We start from the raw sequence: 15505 nt of genomic DNA, 5'->3' as shown, positions 1-15505 counted from the left end.
CTGCTCCCCAGGGAGGTGAAGGAACTGAGCAGAGCCCTGTGCTACATCAGATGAGCTTGTTCTAGAGACTCACTCCACTTGTTCAAGGCTAACCTGGTTCCCTCACACAGCACTGAGTAAATCTCCCCAAATGCTCCAAATTGTTATCAGTTTTCATGCTTCAGAGCAAAAAAAGGATCCCCAGCTGGGGACCAGGGAGAGACTTCGCTCTGTAGTACACACTTRGTATTGATAGGCATGTTTCTAAAATACACTGGTGCAAATAGAGCAACAAAACAAGATATGTCTTACAGTGCTGGGCATCTAGCAGACTTAGTGTTCAGTTTTTTGAATGAAAAATAAAGTGATAGTGTGGCATTTGCCCCAAGTCAAGCAGCTCTGGAAGATTTCACTACAAGGAATAACATTATGAAAGCTGCCCCTGTCATTTCACCTGGATGATGGAATCTTTCTCTCTTCCTAATCCCTTCTTCCTTTCTCCTAGCCTAGAGTTTGGGTCTGCAGCAGGATTGTGCCAAACCCTTCATCTTCAGGCCAAGAGAACTCCTCCTGACCTCTTATTTGTTGCTCCGGGTGACACAGAGCAAGTGTCAAAGCAAGAACAAACTTTTATCTTGGACTAGTAAGAATTATCCCCCCTCGAGGTCATCCAGATTTCCTGTATAAGATCCTTCCCTATGATTAAAAAAACACCTCTGCATCTTCAACAAATTRGGTTACTGTGCTATTTTTGGTCTCAGTTTTACTGGCAAAGACCCAGGACTGCTGGGAAAACCCCACTGTCCCTCCATYCAGCACTCATCCTCTCAATACCAAACTGCCATCTTTTAGTTCATCTGTTTTCTTACTTGACTTAMAATTCTTAATCTTATTTTACAAGAAATATTGAAGTGCACTACAATGRATCACTATCATATGATAATCCCCAGTGCAATGGGGTGATACCAAACTGTTCCCCACAAACTGGTCTCTCATCATCCTCACRCCACCCATCTCAGTTCTGCCACAGGCAGAAATTTTCCCAACATGGTTATTTTCGTTTCTTTGCTTTATATTGGAAATCTGATCCCTCTTTTTTTTTGCCAAATGAAGTCCTCTCTAAGACTTTCTGGTCCCAACCCAGAATTAAAGGAGCACTTAACTGCAGAGAAGGGTCCTGCCAAAGCTCTATGCCCAGAAAAATGAACGAGCTCTGCTGAGGAGACCCTGATCACGGACAAGTAGAGACTGTGCTGGAAATCAAGGCACTGCCTGTGCCCCTGCCACAGCACTTCTTCACAGCCATCCCCTCTGCTCCTCTGCCAAGGGTGCTCCAGCAACAGATCCTTGATTGAGCATGCATTCTTTCCCAGAGGATGCTTTCTCTGAAAAATCTCTGGCTCTAGTTCAGTTTGTGGTAAATTCAGTTTCGTTTCTCAGAATAGGCTGAAAAAATAATCTGTTGAATACAGATGTGCTCAATCAAAATAGCCTTTCAAAATGCTTCTGAATTTTCGTGAAAGTTATTAAATGCTCCTGAGCTCTGTTCCCTTTTTCTCCAGCTCTGAACAGTGAGGACGTTTATGGAGCACTGTGGAGTTCTGTTTGCTTTTACAACCGTGAGTTATTTGATCTTTAAGTTGCCTCTTCACTTAAAAATTTTTTGAAAGGCAAGTAACAAAAAAGGAATTACCTCCCACCATCCTTGACAGGGACAGTAAACACAATTAGAGACAATATACCAGATAGATGTCTGCACTTGTTTCCTGCCCTTCCACTGAATCCCAACAAAAAAGCCCTTTGATAGAGTTAATTGGATGATTCCCTCATTCTGCTGGAATAAAAGAGCACACAGAGACACAAGAGCTGACTTCATTAGGCTGAAAGGTAATGAAGGACTTGCTCTCCCAGTGTTCACATTCACTACCATTGGTCCCCTTCGTTTTGCATGAGCAGTACCAATTGAGATGACATCGTGTTTCACAGGGTCAAAGATGTCACTTCCCAAAACTAAAGTACAATGACACTTTCCCAGATTAAAATACAATGGGATGAGGCTGACTGCTCTGGCAGGCTCTGAGAACTCTGCACTGCTGCACACGTGGTCAGGGGAAGGTTTCCAGCAGTAGGCAGGGCTGTTCAAAGACAGAAGTAGGCATCAGGAAAGGTGAAAGCAGGGCTGGCTCCCTGACCAATTCCTAATCCCCAGCTGCATTTATTTTAAAGCAGAGGATGGGGAGGAGCCATGAACATCGAAGGGCAGTGGTTGTCCTACATGCCCTCTCCCTGAGTCTCCCTGCATCCCCTGCAGGTGCCCTATGCCAAGGCTGTGGCACTGTCCAGAACTTGTTCCCCATTCTCACTGCTCATAAAAAATGGACTGTGAAAAAAATGAGTCCAAAGGAGATTTATTACCCAGTGAAGGAGGAAGGAAGGGATGAAAAGGGKTTTTTTTTTTCCCTTCTCCCTGTTCCACAGGTTGCTTGTGCCATTCCCATGAGTCACTGGACAAAACAAAACTATTCTGGGATCAGTAGCAGGACAAAACACTCCTTGGAGTCCTTCAATATTGGAGTCACTCCTCCAATAATCTGATCCTAGTTCACCAACACTTCCCTGCATTGCTGATAGCAGAACAGTGAGTTTGTGCCATATGCAGTCATAACAAACCCTCTGCTTTCATTCTGTTCCTTCTTTTGTACATCCAGAACCCAAACTAATCCTTTAACCACGGAGTCACATCCAGAATCCATGAGCAGCTGAATACCTGCAGCTATTCTCAAAATCTAACTCAGGCTTTAAAAAACACTTCCCAAAAAAGACTGCATCAGTTGCTCCTAGGTGTAACTGATCACAAGTTGGCCAAATTGAGATGGGCTGYTCATTTGAAAAATGTGTTTCAAGTGATTCAGGTCATTCTGCATCAGTCTGTTACTCAGAATTTAGTACTCTCTGCCCCCTCATTTTTGTACAAACCACAAATTGTATCAGTAATGAGCCTGTCTGTCTTTCAAGCCACTGATAAGGTATGATATAGTACAGCAACAGAATGTTTTGTCTGCCTAGAAACAAAATTTTCCATTGGTGAGTCTTCATTTATTTTAGCAGCCAGGTTTTTATTCATTTACTAGGCTCCATGTTTATTCAGTCTCATTCCAGTTTCTTAAATTAAAATTACTTTTGCTACTTTTCTATATATGTGACACCAACACTATGACATTTCCTAACCAAATTTATAATTAATTTAAMCCCCCACATTTGTTCAATAAGAACCATCTACAATTAATTTCAWTCCAAGTGAGTCTATTATAACAGCATCATTAACTAGCCAACATTAGCTACTTCATTGTTTTGCTCAGGACTAATGTTTGACAAACCTGTACATTATCCTAATTGCAAACATCATAAATATTAACACAGTAATTGCTTTTTTTGCAGTCTTTTGGAACTTCATCTCTGCTCCATGATTTATTCACAATCAACACTTGGCAGAGAAAGCTCTGCCACTTCATTCAAGAGTGTTTTATCAGAGTTATTTGGATTTAGTTTCAAAGTGTCTTACTTTAACAGCTTGTGTTTGAAAGACACTTAAGCTATTAATAGGATAGATCCACCTTTGTCACCTAAGATAAGTATCTCACCAGATTTTTCCCCACATGGTGAAAAGAATTTTTAATGCACACATCTTTTCCAAGCTTTTGTCTATATTTTTATGACAATTCTGTTATTTCCATAAAGAAATTGATCAATATTATTTTTCAAACTCATTTTCTTCCTTCTCCTCCCTCCTCCATACATAATTCGCTAGCTGACTCCCCATGGACAAGTTTCCTGTGTCATTTTCTTCCTTCTGATCATTCACAGCCCTGTGCTTTCAGCTGAAAGCAATGGCGATCAGTTTCCTGCAATTTCCACACCTTATCCTTTAACCTACATTTGAGATGAAAGATCTATAAACATTCAASGTGCTAAGACCTCTAAAATTGATAGAGCCATTTGCGTGCAGAGGGGCACTCATGCCTGACTGCTGCCCTGCCACGCTGTACCAGAATTATTTTCGGAATGATGGTCCCAATCACTCATTMTTTTCCAGGTCTCCAAACTGTCCCTCTTCCCCTTGTTTTCCCASGCTGAAGAAATGACATAAATCTGATTGATTTTTAGCTCCACTTGTCCTTGTCTAGACTGCTGTCTTTAATCATCCTCTAAGGTCTCTRGGCAGGCAGGGTTTAAGCCATTTCTGGAGAGTTCCACTTTGAGCATGGGGCAGTCAGTAATCCCAGCTGCTTTAGACAAAGCCACTCACACAAGTGTTAAGGAATTTTGACAGGTAATAACCAGGACCAAAATATCTGCCACAGGAATCTTCCTCCATCACACCATGCCAAACACTTCTACACAAGATCCTTCACAGCATTATAGTCTCCATCTTCAAAACAGAAGGGTGAAAACTATTCCGATCCTCTTCCTGCCATTAGTCATAAAGGAAAGAAGAATACATAATTTATAATAGTAGACATATTAATGAGAAGTGATTAAGGTTGAACTTCAGGAAATGTGTGTCACTTTACCGCTGCTGCCAAAAAATTCCTACGTGAACCTGAAAAAATAATTCTAGACTTGAATTTCCTAGCTGTGTAATGAGGATTGTTGTCACAGGATAATGATTGAGAGACTCTTGCATGGTAAACTGCTGAGGGTTTCTGTGAAAAATGTTAATTCAGTTTCTAAAAGCCTTTCACAAAGAACAGGAGAATTAAATTAATGGCAGATAGGAAAGATGGGCTGTGAACTGCTGCTGATCTATAGCCCAGGTGACAGAAGAGTTAAGTGCAGGAAGAGAGACATCCCTGATGAATTGCCTGTCTCCAACATGATGAGTGAATGGAAAAAGCCAAACTACTCATGAAATACTGMCTTTTAATAGACAAAAGTTACACACTATATGGTGAACTCAAACTTGAATTTAGAAAAACCATCTTCCTTGAAAAAGAAGAGTAACCTGGGGATTTTTTCATATATCAGCAGTAGGGACTGGCAAAATTTTAGTTAKAATTAAATAAATTCTGCAGTCTGATGCTACTCATCATTCATTAGCAGCAAAAATACCATATTTCACATTGAGGAAAACGACACATTGAATGATGTGTGTAACAATGGATTTTAAAAGACAATCTGTTTTTTCTGTCTGAAGTTGGGTAATGCCAGCTTCCTTCTTACYATTTTGTTGCATGTGTTGAACTGAGCTCCAAGTATAATGGTAGAAAAAAAAACCTCTGAGTCTTACACAGTCGAAAAGATCAGTTAAAAATGCAATTTCAGATATTAAGTCCCAGTTGCATGGTTATTCCAAAGTCAGTTGTACTTCCATAAGCAGAACTTGACCAAAGTCTGGGAAAAAAACCCAGCATTTACCAATGCTACAAAAAAAGGGCAACTACTGAAACATTTTTCCAGCTCTCCCAAGACATGAATTCATCAAAGTCAAGGTGGTGATCAGTCAAAGGTTGGACTCAATAATCTCAGGTCTTTTCCAACCTAAATGATTCTGTGCTTGTGAAAAGAGAGTCCTGAGACCAATTAGTAGAAAACTACAGGATTCAGGAAKGGTAGAGTGGAAGTCATTAAATGATATAATGTAATCCTGCACATCAGTGCAATTAGCTTTGGCACATTATTTCCTCATGACTGAGATTCATGCATCTTTCTCACCTTTCTCTGTGGAAAGAAGGTGATAAATGGAAAAAAAACAAGTTTTAGCCRGAAACTCTTGCTTTCTTCCAGCATGACTAAGCCTTCCAAGAACATCACATTGCTCATTCAAACCCTCCAAACAGGCACATTTTGTTAGCACCATATATTTTAGCTTCCCTGGCATCTACAAGAGTTCCCCAACACCAGCAACTTCTATGTCAATCTAAAAGGTCCAACATGGAAAAGAACAAGGCCAATGTTTTAAACATATTCAATTACTGATGGACTGCAGAAATTTTTGAAACATCTGTGCTTTGCTGCGAGGTGCAAAGGAACAGCAACTCATGCTGCCAACAGAGCTAAATTATTATAGCTCTAGATGCAGATCAACATCACTAAGGAGATATTTATTGCTTTGCCTGCCTTGAACTAAATTTGCAGACCCTCTGACACAGGGCTTGTAGCAGGTCTAATCGTGATGGAGGTCCAGAACCTTGTAAATACTGTGACAAGTCAAACTGACTCACTGTGTAGGTAAAGATCAGCTTTTGGGGTTGTGTGCTGGTTGGAGGTGTATCCCTCTTTGCCAAGCTCCAACATGGCTGGTAGGAGGCTCGCATTTAGCAGACCAGCTTGTATTCAGCACTTCGTGAAAATGAGGAGGCCAGGACCTGAAGATGATAGATGCCACCCACCATTTTTATTGCTCTGAGGATTGTGTAGGCGCTGCATAACCACCCCTAATGTCATCCATTGAATATGCTCCCCTGATCATTCCTAAAGCAAGCCAACTCTGTGACTACATTGGCTTCATTTAATAGCTTTAGAAAAACAAATCGATGCCTCCAGAAGGACAACCTTGAGTTAATCCACCATCAAGGAAGAACCTTTCTACTTTGTCTATGGGAAGGCTCTACCACAATGGCTTCAGCAAATGATGGCAGTTCATTTTTCCAGTGTCAGGGACAGGCAGATCAAGGACAGTGAACAGTTAAAGCCTTCATAGACAGAGGGCAGCCATCAGGAGGCAGTTCCAGGAAAACCTACTGGCAGCCACAGGTACCTCTTTGGGCAATGTGTATTTCTGTAGACATACCTCAGATCTTGCAAGCTAACTATATTTCTGGGAATAAAGCCATGCAATATCACCTCATTGATTTACAGGTGTTACACACAACATCTGCAGTATTTAGCAGATTATCTGCAGTTTTATTTATCGGCAGTAATACCACCAGCAGTTTGCATCCTTTACAGGCTGTACTGCACAAGCACCATCTCACTAAGGTCTCCAAAAGCCATTATGTTTGCCTTAGTGCACCACTCAACAGATTAATGGTATGGCAGGGAAGATGAAACCCCAGGRTTTTTAAAGCCTAACAAGGTGTGTTTTCCACCAAGGGATCCAAGCACTGCAGTGAAGGGGAAGCTTTGGMTATTCCTACCTTGCGAGAAGCATTTTTGTCTGCGCTCTCCACATCACCGTCCAAGAACGGCATGGCAAATGAGCTGAGATCCTGCAAGGACAAAGAAAAAAAATTTATGTCCTTTAATTAACCTTTAATTAATGTCTTCTTCCTTCCATCAGAGCATCCCATGACTGAAGGCCATGGATCTATTTCCAGAGTGCCCATTGTTTTACCCATAGCAATTGCAATGGAAGCAGTAACACAGACTCAGATGTTCTCCTCAGCTGAGAAACTAATGGCAGATCTAAGTCACAAGAGAACAGGAAGCCCTTAGCAGCATTTGAACCACATCACCACCAAAAATCACCTGCACAGCCGAAGTCAAAAGTCCTGCATTAAACTTTCTGGAGAAGGTACCAAAACCCCACAGAAAAATTTGTAGGAAATTACACTTGAAACACAGCCACTAGCTCAGCAAATGCCTATTTTGCCTTTAGTGGGATGTATGATCTTATTTATGGCAATAAACACAACCTGAATGAGAGTATGTCAACATTCTGAGAATATGTAACATCTAAAACAAAGGGGGAGAAAACCAACATGGTGCTCGGGCAGGAAATAACCAATTCACTTGCACAAATGAGAGAGGAGCACCCACTTCTGCAGGACTAAAGACAATAAAGCCATAAGAAAAGCACACATGCTCATTTTTAACTAACAAAAACAAACTGCAATTATATTCCACCTCCTGCCGTCTGTTCTGTTTATGATACTTCATGTTCCAGCCACAGGGTTTTTAGAGCTTTCTACATGCATAAGAAAATTATGTTRGTGTCAAGTTTAGCATCTGTTTGATCAGAAAAGTACATAATGAGTAATTCTGTGACCAGAAGCATGAGGTTGCCTAATGTTGTGTGCTGAAGAACTGAGTTTCAACTCCCCAAATGGTGTTCTAAGTGTCAGGAATACCTCCCAATATAAAACCTCCCAGATGCAAGGCATCATCCTTTCCATGCAATGATTCAGTGCTTCACTACCACCACATCTGCATCCATTTAGAAGAGTTCAAAATATAAATAAAGAACAATTTCACGTAAACCTAATTTGTGATCAAACAGAGCTTAATTAAAAATTAGCACCATCCGTGAAGTCTGCAGGGCTTGCTTGTTTTCAGAATTCTGAGCAGCCACAGGTCTAATCACATCACTTTGTGTAATCATACTAAATGCAAAATATGCCCAAAAACTGTGTAGAACTCAGACATAATTCTTACAAGTGTTTGAAAATATTCTGGTTACATAAYAAACAACAAAAATAAGGAACAAAATATTGAATTACTGGAACTGAAACACATGGGAGTAATTCATGCCAAGTTGAAACGGGGAAAAAAAAAAAGCAGCAGCCAGGCTCGGCCAAGCTGGCCCCAAATCATTAGGCTCCAAACAAAAGTATTCGTGACAAATTCATCTGCTCCCAGATCTATCTGTGCACATTCAAAGGGAACTATCTACAAAACTCAACTATGTAACATCTTCCTCATTGCCTGGGCATTTGTGTTTCACATCACCTTTGTTTGCAAATAAAAACATAAGGAGACATCTCAAAACTGAAGGAAGAGGCAATTTGTTTGGTTTAGGTTTTCTCTCTTGTCAAGATTTAACTGAAGCTGAACCAGGCACTGCAGACAAGATTAAAATTACTTACTCCATACAAAAATTATTCAGCCATAAACAGCAATCATCAACACTATCAATATTATTATTAATATTATTATTATTATTTCATATGCTACTGCAGGACTTCACTGAAGAATCTCTGCGAGGCTGTTTAAGAGCCTAATGGAAAGTTACACGAAAACATATCCCCTTGTGTTTACTTTAATTTAGCCAAAGGATTTACCAACATTTTCCTCTGCCCATCTTCAGTAGTGCAGAAGCTGGAATCTGATGTGTGCTAAGTCATTTTCCATGGAATAAATCAAGAAAACAACCTCTTTAAATTCCACATATTAGCGTCCCTATATTACTGCCTGGTGTAACTTGCAGGGAGAAAACCACATTTTTAGGGAGGCTGGAAACTGGATGGAAGAAACTGGGTTGAAGGGGACACATATCTATTAATCAGTGTTGAAAAAGCTGTTCAGAAAATCTAGAACTGCCAGAAATGAAACCAAAACGTCTTATTTGAGCAGAAACCTTCAAAATCAGGAGGGGGTAGGTAGATACAACTATTTTTCAAGAAGTTAATTTCAGCTCTCAGTTACAATTCCAAGTCCAAAGCCACAAATATATTAAAGCCCAAAGTCTAAAAGTATCATGAAACCCAGCTGATGACCCCATTCTGATTTGTCACTCTCAGGTATCATGGGGATATTGTGACTTCATCTGTCTTTACATCCTCAACAAATCTCTACCTCTAAGCAGAAATAACTGGAGCTGTGACTTTCTGGGCAGCATGAGACATTTCCTTGTTAATACAGCGCCTCAGAACATTTCCAAGTGGGCAATAATTGTACTTTTAATCCTGTGAAAAGGTCTATAATTGTAACTGCTACCTAASAATTTTTTCATTTCTCATGGGATTCTATTTATGAAGGCATCAATTCACAGAAGGAAAAAAAAAAAAACCATATATCAAATACCAGGCTGCAAATACTGCTCCCTCAATTCCAATCTCTTGRTTAAGCAAGGAAATATTAGGTGATTATTTTCCCTTTATGACTATTTCTGCAAAATGCACATAGACATCAATTTCTTTCTTGTGTTCCTCTTCRTCTAGAAACACAATGGTGCAGTTGATGATACAGTAACTCTTAGAAAAATAAAAAAAGAACCAAAAACCCAAACTGCTTCAAAAGTGTTGCAAAACACCACAGAACTCTTGACAGGCCACTGGTGCAGCCGTTGCCCTTGTCACAGATCTGACTGCTCTGATCTGATGCCAAGAGATACGCACTGAAGGCTCACTCTGCCAGCAACWGGGGACTGAAATGGTTCTTAGAGAGCTCTGCTCTACTCCGCTTGGAAAAAACTCCCTGGACAACCACGTGGTTCTGCAGAGACATTTAAAATTTCCATCAAAGGCACACACTGACATCCTGATAGGATGAAGAGTCCTTCAGACTGCAGAGCCCTGGCTGAAGAACGAACAGCAGCATGCCCTGCATCCATCGGTCCTGTATTKTATCCTTGGATAGACAACTTCTGCAGAGAGCACAGTCTGGGATTGCCCCTGTAAGGAGCAAAAGCAGGTCCTAGTGCTGCTAACCAGGAATTAAGAGCGTGAAAAGTCTGTTTTGGAAGTGTATTGACTTTCCTGTCATGCTTGTACTCCCTAGTCAGTCCTTCCATCGCTCTGCACCATCTGACAGCCAGACATCGCTCCTGCCATCCCACTAGAAAAAAATGACCTCTTGAGCTGCTCAGATTTACTTTACAGCCACCAAGCCACCTCCGATTTATTTTGCTTTCAATCCACTCTTATTTACAAGAGGTTGTCATGGAACCCTGTTATATTTGCTGAAGAATACTGCCCCAGGGACAGCAAAGCTTTTTTTGGAGGACAGCAGAGCTGTGGCACAGCAGAACCACGGCTCAGTGCTCCATTACCACACAGGCTCCCTCCTGGGGAGGGAAATCTCCCACAACACCCATTTAACAGGTRCTTTTCCACTGCAAGTCAGGATAATTCTGTCTGCATCTTCACTTAACCTCCTCTACCACTCCGTTCCCTATTTACCCCTGGGAAAGATATCTGGAAGATTGGAGATGCTTTGCACAAATGTCTCCTTCAAAGGTGAGACTAACTCTAGGATGATTCTGGTCTGGGTTGCCCCTACATCTAAAGGGTGAKTCTTCTTAATTCCAGCTCTTTTTCTTTCAACAGCCCTTTTATCAGAATATTTAGGATTATGTGAAAAGAAGAAAGAATAAAATTTTTGTTCTTTGATATCCTGGGAAAACAAAGAAGCTTTTCTCAGAACYGTTTTGGAGAATAGGAAGGAAAACCACATTTGAGGATGCAGAAAGCAAATGTATTGGCTGGCATAGCATAGACAAATAGCAGGAGCAAGATCTGGTTAGCCAAGCCATTTTTCACCTTTTCCAGCCAGTTTCACTGTTTCTTTCCTTTCTGGGGAAAATTCCTGCCAAAAAGGCTTGCCCAGAGACACTGGTCTGGAGGCAGTTGCACTTGGAGACCTTGTTTCAGAAGAGGTTTCCAGCAATTCCGTTGCAGAGGCTGCAGACTTAAATAACAGACCACGAAAGCCTTGAATCCAGTAAACAACACAGAATAAACAGGATTCTTGTTTTATTATTGCTTCGTTTCAAGGCTACTTTGGCAGCCAGGATGATAAAGGCTCCCTCCAAGGGCTGAAGACAAAGAGCCAGCACGGACTGGGGTGTGCTGTGACTGACAGGCCACAGATCAATTTCCAATGTATTTTGGGTAGAAGTAGGACCTTTTTATGGCCCCACTCAACAGCAGTCCAAAATTTCAGGGCTGGGTATCAAAAGAATATTTTACAAACAGCTCCCCGCTGGCATCTTTTGCAACTCCTATTCAAACATGAGGAATGACTGTGAACAACACAGGGATGTGAAATCAGTGCCCATGGTGGTGGGTCCCCATGATCATGGACAACTCTTTGGCCATGTTTCAGAGATGACTCAGGTTGGAAGAGCTTCATGGTAGCCTCATAACCAACCTCTGCTGAAAGTTTGGGTTCCTCAGCTATAAACATCTTCAGAGTCCCAGTGTGGGTAGTATCACGCAGTCCTGACTAYGGATGGTGTCACCTTTGAGGCACTATTTTTCTGCCTCACTAAGTTCTATATATGTGCTAGGATTGCACCAAATTTAAGGATGTGAAATGCCTGCCAGACATTACAGTTTCTTTTTACAACATAACTCAAGCAGAAGGTGACACTTTACTAAGGCAGCTTCTCAATATGGGGAGACAGCTCCTTTAATAAAATAAATGAAGAAAACAACATACAGGGGAATTAATCTGAATGCTGACAAAAGCTCTGATCTAACAAAAAATTGCTAAAAGCTGCAGTCCTCAGCATGACACCTTAACAAAGTCTCCTCCTCTGCTGATATTACTGAGCTATGAGCACTTCAAGTATCCTACCAAGGACAAAGAAGGTCAGGATTTTTATTAACATCAGCTGTGAACAGTTTCTTTCATTGCACTCTGCACACCAGCAGATTTTTTTTAGATCAACCTTGAATTCGTAGCTATTACAAGCCTATGTAAAACTCTGAATAGCAAATATGCTACATATGCTAATAGCCTGTGAGCAGAATCCACAGTTTGATCTCGGTGGAATAGAGGGCATAGCTTGGTAGCTCCGCTTGAATAGAAAATTGTCTTTTTCTGAGAACAATCCTATCTAGAAGCCTTTGGGGATTTATAACAAATCACTCAATTWTTGCACAAGGAGAGATTCAAAACTGACACACAGAGGAATTTCTGTCCTTTTGTTATTGTTGTTTTGATATACCAGTTATAGTAAAGTATAATAAGGCTTGCTACATTCCTTAATTCCTTTAGGAGTAGCTTGCTCATTGCTTTGCTTTTCTCACTCCCCCTACCATCTAGACTGTAGCATGTGTTTGGAGAGAGATCTATAAGTTGTACTGTCAGGCTGAGGATTCTGGTGACTAAGTATGACTCAATGGGAGTGGGCAGGAACAGATGTACAAAGCTGGTTGGATTTGTGCAAGCCAGCTTTGTAGTGCACAAGGCTATAACAATTTATTTATTTGCTATTACTTGTAAGGTTATTTGTATTTAAAAAAAAAAAAAAAAAGAACAAATGTGTAGGTCTGGTGAGTTTGAGTTGGTAGAAATGAGATATAGAGACTTGATTGGTGAGGTTGTACCTCAAATCCTGTGGGCCCCTCACTACAAGAAGGACACTGAGGTGCTGGAGAGTGTCCAGGAAAGGGAAAGGGAGCTGGGGAAGGATCTGGAATATAAGTCCTATAAGGAGAAGCTGAGAGAGCTGGGGAAGCTTAGCCTGCGGAAAAAGAGGCTCAGGGAGACCTTATCACTCCCCACAACTCCCTGAAAGGAGGTTGTAGCCAGATGGGGGTCAATCTTTTCTCCAAAACAAGAGAGAGGACAAGAGAAATTGGTGGAGCTGGCAGGTTAACAGTGAAGTCAATGATCTTAGAGGCCTTTTCCAACCTTAATGGTTCTATGGTTTTGTCCATAGTTTGAAGATGCCAGAGGCAGCACGGTCCAGGGGTTAGTGGGTGACTGTGCAGGACCAGCTGCGGGGACTTCGAGGTGGATACAGCATCAGATCTGAAATAACAGAGGGAAACTCACCCTAGAGGACATGCCTGAAAGAAATAGGAAACATTCAGTCCCAAAGAGGAATAATCTAAAAGGTTAGGGGATAATGGCTGACTGAAATCTATCTCAAATCTCAGTATGTGAAAATCCCCATCCATCAGGGGTGAAAATCCCCATCCATTCAATGGCCTATATAAAAAAAAGTCATATATTAAAACTTTGCATAAGAAAATCAGCCTAAGTGCAATTTAAAGGCATTTCTTTCAGCTGCAACAAGAAACAGACAAGGTCCTAAGGAGATACTGAAGCCACTTCTCCCCTGTTCTCACCACAGGTCCTCCAGCTTGGATTGCCCCCACATGRGCAGAAAAAGCTGCTAAAGCTAAGAATTTCAAAGGGAAGGGGTTAAAGAGAGCCATGAAACCAACAAGTCCTTGATATTTCCCAGAAAACAGCTGTCTTCCAAAGCTGTTCTTCCTGAGTTATCCTGATCATGGGATACTGGCAGCCTCCAGCACACCCTTCTTCWTTCCTGAACTTCTTGACTGATCTGACAGGCATTAATCTCCAGCAGCCTAYAGCAAATTCACCTTTTTTTCTTCTGAGGTTGTAGACAAGATCCATCAAAAATACTTTCAAGAGACCACAGATTGTTCTTTGCCTTGTCCTCAATCTCAGACWCAAACCACTAGAACACATTCCTACGCTGTTTAGAGAAAAAAATGAAGTTTTCTTTCAAGCCTGGTGCTCTCCTGCCAGGAAACCCCACCGTATCTCATTGGTGATTCAGCCTTTGCAGATGAGCTGAGCAGGGGTGGGATGGGATCCCTCCTGCCTGGAGCTCTATCACATTTATAATGTGCAGAGAGCTCAGGGCTGTAGGGAAATGCTGTGGTGGACAGTGCTGCTTTCCACCTCATCTCTAAGTCCCAGAGCATCATGAGAGGTGCTCTGACAAACCCTCACTGCGATCCCCATGCACACAACAGCCTGGCTTGGCAGCTCCTTCACACCATGAACCACACAGCAGCGACTGGCAGCGTGTTTATTACAACAGCAGATGGACAACCTAGCAAACGTGCAAATAATGAAATGTCACTTTAAAAAAAAGGAGAGAGAGAGAGAGAGAGAGAGAAAGTGAGAGAACAGCAGAGAAAGAATGCCAGGGAGGAAACTAAAATTCTCAATAGTCCCTGTGACACCACCATGATGCACATACAAACCCATTATAAAGTGCTATTCCTGGGTGCTCAGCCAAAGACAACCTTTCTCTGGTGAGACATTTCATTCAGGAAGCACCCAAAGTCTAGAAACACAAGGTAAAAGCAGAAGATAAAACACCTCAGTCCTGGAAAATGTGGTTAGASGAGTGATGAGGGAATTAAAAAACCAAGACCCACAACTATTAGGAAGGACTGCTGTARACTGGGAATGTTACCCTTCACAGGGCACATAGTCAGTGCCAGTAAAAGTGCTTCCCAAYACTTACAAGGCTGTTTCACACCAGGATCCCAATGTATTTGCAGAGAAAAGCCCACATTTGTTATAAAACACAGCTTCAGCCACATAAAAACAGCAGAACCACAGGAAACAAAAGATGATTTTGCCATAATGTAATGAAAACAYTTGGGCTGCAGCAGCACAGGAGCAAACAATCTGAAGGGGATTCAAAGCAAGGATCATCCTGAGGCTCACAACATCATCTCTACAYTTCAGCTACATTAAAAGTCACCATGTTTGGTGTTTTTCATGTTTTTTCTCTCTACAGGCCCAATCTCTTGAAAAACCATTTCCTGCAAGGAAAAGTAAAGCAAAATATAACCAGAACTGAAAACCCCCAGCTGATGGCCTTATCTGAGAAGGACTTGCAGGGTTCTCCCTCACATGTATGTGACTAAAAAAGGTGACATTCACACCAGCCAAAAGATCTCTGCCACAAATAAATACTTGAACTGAAACTACTTTTTCCAGTTCACTGCATTTAGGAAGGCAGCTGCCTGTTGCCTCCTCTTTCCATTCTTGCCAGTCAACAACCGTGAATAATCTTAAGAAAGCTTACAGCTGGAAAGCCAAGCAATGAGGGACCTGCTCTGATCTAGTGGTCCCTTAACTGAAA

The 15505-nt window shown here is 41.5% G+C and overlaps 1 protein-coding gene across 2 annotated transcripts in view; it reads right to left on the bottom strand.

Moving 5' to 3' along the window:
- Positions 1 to 15505, bottom strand: part of PRKAG2 (protein kinase AMP-activated non-catalytic subunit gamma 2) — a 209617-nt gene that overhangs the window by 136743 nt on the left and 57369 nt on the right. For both annotated transcript variants that reach the window (XM_057365396.1, XM_057365399.1), the window contains exon 2: positions 7116 to 7187. In XM_057365396.1, coding sequence (XP_057221379.1) covers positions 7116 to 7187 — 72 coding nt within the window. The remainder of the gene's footprint in view (positions 1 to 7115; positions 7188 to 15505) is intronic.

This window comes from Malurus melanocephalus, unplaced genomic scaffold, assembly GCF_030028575.1.
Source record: "Malurus melanocephalus ecotype Western Australia unplaced genomic scaffold, MMel_1.1 scaffold_52, whole genome shotgun sequence".
NCBI lineage: Eukaryota > Metazoa > Chordata > Aves > Passeriformes > Maluridae > Malurus > Malurus melanocephalus.
The sequence above is the reverse complement of the archived record's forward strand: the minus strand, read 5'-3'. Positions and strand labels throughout refer to the sequence as shown.